Raw genomic sequence first — 6,738 nt, forward strand, 5'->3', positions numbered from 1 at the left:
GTGCAGACGCAGCGGACCAAGTGGCCTCTTTCTATTCTGTGATCATTAGCACACCGGTTTTAGGTAAATAGGTGAATTAGTCACTACAGAATATCCAGCCTCTGCTACTTATAGCCACAGATTTATATGCTGGTTTAGTTAAATTTCTTGGCAATGGTAATTCAGGATTTTGGCAGTGGGGAATTTAGCAATTGAACATCAACAGAAGATGCTTAGATGTTATATTGTTGAAGATAGTCAGTACGTGGCATGTGTGGAGCATCCTCACGACCGTTTTTCAACCCAAGTATCAGCATTTTAACAGGACAGATACTATTCAATCATTAGTAGACATGACCCCATATCTAACCTCATGCTGGGGAAAGAGGGGCAATGAACAAACAGTTGAAGCTGCCTGGGCCTAGGCCTAGGCCAATGCCCTGGAGAACCCCTGTGGTAATGGCCAGAATCTTAATGTGATCAGTTACTTCCAAGATTGCATTGTTGCAAAGTTTACACCTCACCTTGTCTCACTGTTAGCTACAGGATCCACCAAGCCCAATCCATTTCAGAGATTTGTCCAAAAGAAGTTCACATAGCTAAAGCTATATGTTTAGCTTTTCACTGAAAAAAGATAAGTTTACGACCACTCTCTGCCAAATTATATGCAAATCCCTTTAAAAAAAGAACACCAATGATCATTATATTTAAAAATGCAAGGAATTTCCCATTTGTAAAGGGCTCCTTCAACCAATAATGTTTGAGAACCACTGGTTTATCACAGGCCAGGATTTCATGCATTGATTTTAATATTAAGATTTACAATTTAGTAAAAAATTCCAGGATTACCCATTGGAGTCAAAGGGAAACATCATTGTTCTTTCAAGAACATATTACTTTTGGTTACAGATATTCCTGCATGATGTTCAAAATAACAAAAAATTCCATTTGGTCACTTGAAGCTCATTTTCTACCCCACCACAATATGATCTTCATCCACAAATATAGAGTGTTTCAAATATTGTATTTTGATGTCATGATGTTCCTATGTTTGTTAAGGAGATACAGGAACACAGCATGATTTGAGAAAAAAAAAAGGGCTCAAATAGTCAGAACATTCTTCACTCATTCCATAATTATGACCTCATCTTCTGGTCAATTTTCCTGACCATTAAAGGTATGGGGGCAAAAATATTACAATCACACCAATGTCAGTTTTTAAAACTTTATTTTTTTTGGTTTTTTAAATTTTTTTTTTATTATCTACAAAGTAAAAGTTATTTAACTTAAAAGTTACATCACTGTCTGGTGACAGTGCTCTCCTCCAGGAACCTCTATTCATAAATAAACCACCAGTTCACATCCGGATTTTGTTATAAGATAGAGTTCAAGTTTGGTTAGAAGCAGAGAGTTCTGGTTTGCCAAATCTGGATGGCTTGCAGCAGGAACAAACAATTTTATTAGTTCTTTCACCATGGGAAGTTCATAACTTAGAAGGGTCAGGCAAAATAAATACATTCCAGTTATCAGAAAGCAGATTTGGGGCATTTTGTAAGGCTGTTGATAAGACACACTGATTCCAGATTTGAACTTGGCTCTTATTTCTTTCTTGCCAGTTTATCTTGCCTTCTTCACAAGGGCAGCTACCGAATCACACGGCAACACGTTCCTGCTGGATGTTGTGTGACAGCACATGGTTTAGCATGAGAAGACAATTTCTAGTATTCTGTGCTTCTGGTTCCAGGTTTTAGGGTAGGGAAGGATGTGTAGCTTCAACTGGCCAGCCTGTGGTTACTGCTGGACAGGACTACAACTGCTGCTGATGATGGGCTTGTACTAAAGGGAGAATAAACAAAAAAAAAAACTCAGTTTAACGTTCCAACTTTACTCCATAAACACAGCTGCTGAAATCTGAGAAAAATATTTTCAAACTGCGCAGTTAAATTGCAGTTTTATTTTTAAAAGAATTAGTCTTTGCATCAGTCGTAGAAATAACAAATGCAGTGAGATGTACCAAATTCCACAGGATCAATTTACTTTCAGGCCAAGGGTATAGAAAATGTAAATCAAACTTTTCACTTGAATGAAATGCTGATCATCTCCCCCCTGATTGTCTATTACTCACCTTGGGGGTGTGCCATGTAAGAGAAGTGTGTAGTTGAGGAAACTGGAATGGGTGGCAGTGCATTCTGAGGAATGGCACCTTGACCACCTGGTGGCTGTGCAGGCATTAGCATCATGGGAGGATGGGTAGCAGCAGGGTGGTGGGGAGGGCCCATTCCAGACTGTACATGTGCCTACAAACAAATAAAGCAGCCAAAAGGTCATTATTTCTACTAAATAAGTAATGGTAACTGACAGCAGCTTATACAAGTAATTTCCAAAACCGTGCCAAAAACTTTACTGGTTGCACTAATTGAGTGTGCTATGTTAAAAGCACTGCCGTAGTTGATGCCAAGAAAATTTAAAATATTCCTTTTAAAGACCATAAGACATAGGAGCAGAAATTATGCCATTTGGCCCATCGAGTCTGCTCCACCATTCAATCATGGCTGATAAGTTCCTCAACCCCTTTCTCCCGCTTTCCTGCAGTAACCCTCGATAATCAAGAACCTATCTACCTATCTCAGTCTTAAATGTACTCAATGGCCTGATCTCCATAGCCTTCTGTGGCAGTCCAATCTCTGGCTGAAGAGGTTTCTCCTTATCACCATTCTTAAGGGTCTTCCCTTTACTTTATGGCTGTGCCCTCGGGTCCTAGTCTCTCCTACCAATGGAAGCATCTTCCCAACATTCACTCTGTCCAGGACATTCAGTATTCTGTAAGTTTCAATTAAATCCCCCCTCATCCTTCTAAACTCCAATGAGTATAGTCCAAGAGTCCTCAAACGTTCCTCATATGTTTTAAGCTTTCCACTCCTGGGACCATTCTCGTGAACCTCCTCTGAACCCGCTCCAGGGCCAGTACATCCTTCCTGAGATATAGGGCCCAAAACTGCACACAATACTCCAAATGTGGCCTGACCTGAGCCTTATAAAGCTTCAGTAGTACATCCCTGCTTTTATACTCTAGTCCTCTCAAAATAAATGCCAACATTGCATTTGCCTTCCTGACTACTGACTCAACCTGCAAGTTTACCTTGACAGAATCCTGGACTAGAACTCCCAAGTCTCTTTGCACTTCAGACTTCTGAATTTTCTCCCCATTTAGAAAATAGTCCATGCTTTTATTCTTCTTACCAAAGTGCATGACCTCTCACTTTCCCACATTGTACTCCATCTGCCATGTCTTTGCCCACTCTCTAACCTGTCCAAATCCTTCTGTAGCCTCCGCACCTCCTCAATACTACCTGCCCCACCACCTATCTTTGTATTGTCTGCAAATTTAGCCTCCTGTGCGGCACCTTGTCAAAGGCCTTCTTGAAGTCCAGGTAGATAACATCCATTGACTCTCCTTGGTCTACCCTACTCGTTACTTCCTGATGTTGCCCTATTTTACCATACACTTCCAAATATTCAGAAATCTCATCTTTTACAATGGACTCCAAAATCTTACCCATGACAGAGGATAGGCTAATTGGCCTGTAATTTTCCATCTTTTGCCTTACTTCCTTTTTAAACAGGGGTGTCACGTTAGCGATTTTCCAGTCCTCTGGGACCCTCCCTTTCCTGCAAGATCACCACCAACTATCTCTTCAGCTATCTCCTTTAGAACTCTGGGGTGAGTCAAATGGTGGTACTACTGAACAAGTCAGATCCAGAGTGAAACCTGGCTTGCTAGACGTTTTTTTTGATGCTCCTAGATGTTTACACTGTCAGAAAATCCACAAGATAAACTTCTCCTCATTCATATCCCAGGGATCTGTGGACAGCTGCATTCTGACAATTGCTGAATGCTGTCACAATTCCAGGACACACTGACCTTGTTTTTATTTAAAATGAAATAAGTAACCGACTCAAATTTGCCTCTATCTTGAAATTCAAATTCCAAAAATTATAGTAAAAGGTAAAATCACTATTGTCCTACCGAACCATAGGGCTACTCTCCAATTAGAAAGAGATGAAAGATGGTGATTTAACATGAGGGTCACCATGCCTCAGGCAAGGGGAGAGATTGAGGAGGAGAGTCCCTCAGTCCGTGTGGGAATTGAACCAACATTGCTGGCCTCACTCTGCAGCACAAGCCAGCCTTTTAGCCCATTAAATTATACACTGTTGATCATACTTCAGATTGTTGCAATTGCCATCTTTATGCTACTTTAGTGAATTGGTGGCTGTCCCAGAGTGTGCAGCTCACTTATTGATATTTGCCCACATTCATATCAAGATCAGACGACAATAAAGCTGCTGCTGTTCACTAGCACACAAGCTGATGGACATGAATTATCATTCCAATTTGGAAGTAGATCTCATGTAAGATTGAATACTACAGCAACAAAAATATCATTGCATGATACAGTGCTTTGGGGTACTATTGCCCACTGCCCACATAAATCTAAGGCAGTTGAGAGTAGCACCAAATCAGATTCACACAAAATCCTACCCAACTTCCAAAAAGCAAAGAGTGTTGCAGAGAAAGATGAGATATCTTAAGTTTCATAATTAGGAACCATCAAGATGATAGTGAACTAGTCCAAAGAATTAGACTTCTTAAAAAAGTAAATTAAGTAAATAAACCAAAAATATCAACTACCCCAAATATTTTCTGTGGCACAAATTTTAAAATGTATTATAAATATTTTATTCAACTTAGCAATGTCAGAAATATTCTTGTAGAAAAAGTATCAACCAGTGTTTTTCCACCAAAAACTGCACATTCACCAAGATGGAGTCACTGAAGCACAAATTGATTTTTCAATAGCTGATCAGGAGACATTTATGATACAACTGCTTCTCAAATGTGAACTCTTAAAAATACTATTAAACAAGTAGTTAATGGTTTCTTTATGTAAAAGAAACCTCAAATAATACAAAAAGGAATTCTGCGTTGCCACAAAGTTTATATATAAACGTTAGCCCTAAAGACCTTTGGGATGCTCACTTACCTGTGGTACATGTGTCATATGTGGCGGATTTGAATATCCATGCTGCACCTGCTGAGGGTGAAGTGTGTAGACTGTCTGCTGTGCTGATGGAAAGCTAGTCTGAGGAGACTGTGGACTAGGACCTTGTGTCATAGAGGGAGGAGTTGGTGTAAGAGTTGTGTGATAAATTGCTTGTTGCTGTTGAGGGTTGCCCAAGTGAAGAGTCTGAGGAGCTTGATGTTGAGGATGCTGAAATTAAAAATCGTAACTGAATTATTATGGAAGCAAGTATTGATTACAAAGTTTATGCAGCCAGGTCTTTCAGGTTTGTGGTTTTCCACTAAAATGTTTAAGTACAACAGATATACAGTGGCTCCTAAATCTAAAAATGATGATAAATATGAATTCCATCATCAGGAAGTGAAAAAGTTGAATAGCCAGAATGTATAGTGGCATTTATCATTTGCAACCTGCACCCCCATTTAATTTTCATCACATTCGGGGTGCAGTACAACGAGAAGTCAACATTAACAGGAATAGTGTACCAATACCATAAAATATTATCACTGTTGGCCAAGTTAATCTTTGTTATTATCTCACCTCTCTACTTCACACCATTTCTTTGCAACAAGGAGGGGAAGAAGTGAACTTCGCCACGATCTTGGCCAAGGCTGACTGGTATACAAAGCAAGTCCGAAATAAGGAAGTCTTATGTTTACCTGCACACCACCAGACCCACCCCTACTTACTGTGGGGAAGCCTGTGCAGTGCTTCCATGGATGGATCACAGTCTTGCCTAATAAAGAAACAATGCTGCAATCTCCAATATGAAACAAAATATCTTTCCTCCTGATATTAAGCTTCTAAAAAAAGGCAGCTCTGAAGTTTTGACTGGCTTTTAAAATAACTTTTCAAATGTCACCATAAGCCAGAGTGGCCAAATTCATGATTCAACCAGCAAAATTGGAGAATGCTTTTCCTGTTGAACAGGCTGCCAAGAGTTACACATGAAATTTCAACTGAGCCCATCAAGGTCACTACAATTGGGGAAAATTTTTCTTTTAACATTTTAAGGATTTTGGATTTCAATGTATCATAATTAATTCCAACTTAGAATGTCCGTCTCATCCACATTATTTTATAAACCATATCCAGAAGCAAGTTAAATGGGGGCAGTCGGACTTCCTTACCTGGACTGGGCTCTGTGCTGGATGACTGCCACCGTGCTGTCCTTGTTGCTGTCCAGTTGGGGTTGCAGATGGTTGTGGGTGTGGAGCATGTGGATGTAGGGTAGCAGTTGGGTGGGGTGCAAACTGCTGATGAATTGGGCCTGGAGACACTAGAAATAAAAGCAGAAAACGCTGCAGAAAATCACTAGCTCGGGCAGCAGTTGCAGAGAGAAACAGTTAACATTTTGTGTCAAACTACTCTACTCTGGAACTCAAAGCACCTGGAAAATAACATTTTCTATGCAGTTGACAAAAGGGGAGGAGGAGTGAGCAGAATAGATGGTGAGGGTGCCCAGAGGAAAAGACAATGAGAATGTTAAATAATAGCAAAAGACACACTAAGGTGCAAAGTAGGTGTGACAGAAACAGTAACTGGGAGAATGGAATGCAGCCTTTGCAAGAAGCAGTGTGAGAGGAAGTGCAATCAAGGTAATTGCAGGAGTCGGTGGATCTGTAGTGTAGCACCCAAGACCAGAAATGGAAAGAGTGAAGTCAAAGAAGGGAAA

At 40.1% G+C, this 6,738-nt stretch overlaps 1 protein-coding gene across 4 annotated transcripts in view; it reads right to left on the reverse strand.

Annotated features, from left to right (window-relative positions):
- Positions 1-1,190: 1,190 nt before the first annotated feature.
- atxn2 (ataxin 2) overlaps positions 1,191-6,738 on the reverse strand; it is a 45,808-nt gene continuing 40,260 nt past the window's right edge. For all 4 annotated transcript variants that reach the window (XM_048611399.1, XM_048611400.1, XM_048611402.1 and 1 more), the window contains 4 exons: positions 6,194-6,342; positions 5,025-5,252; positions 2,105-2,276; positions 1,191-1,815 (listed from right to left, as the gene is read on the reverse strand). In XM_048611399.1, coding sequence (XP_048467356.1) covers positions 1,787-1,815; positions 2,105-2,276; positions 5,025-5,252; positions 6,194-6,342 — 578 coding nt within the window. In that variant the 3' untranslated portion in view covers positions 1,191-1,786. The remainder of the gene's footprint in view (positions 1,816-2,104; positions 2,277-5,024; positions 5,253-6,193; positions 6,343-6,738) is intronic.

The sequence above is a fragment of the Rhincodon typus genome, chromosome 24 (assembly GCF_021869965.1).
Source record: "Rhincodon typus isolate 14 chromosome 24, sRhiTyp1.1, whole genome shotgun sequence".
NCBI classification, from domain to species: domain Eukaryota; kingdom Metazoa; phylum Chordata; class Chondrichthyes; order Orectolobiformes; family Rhincodontidae; genus Rhincodon; species Rhincodon typus.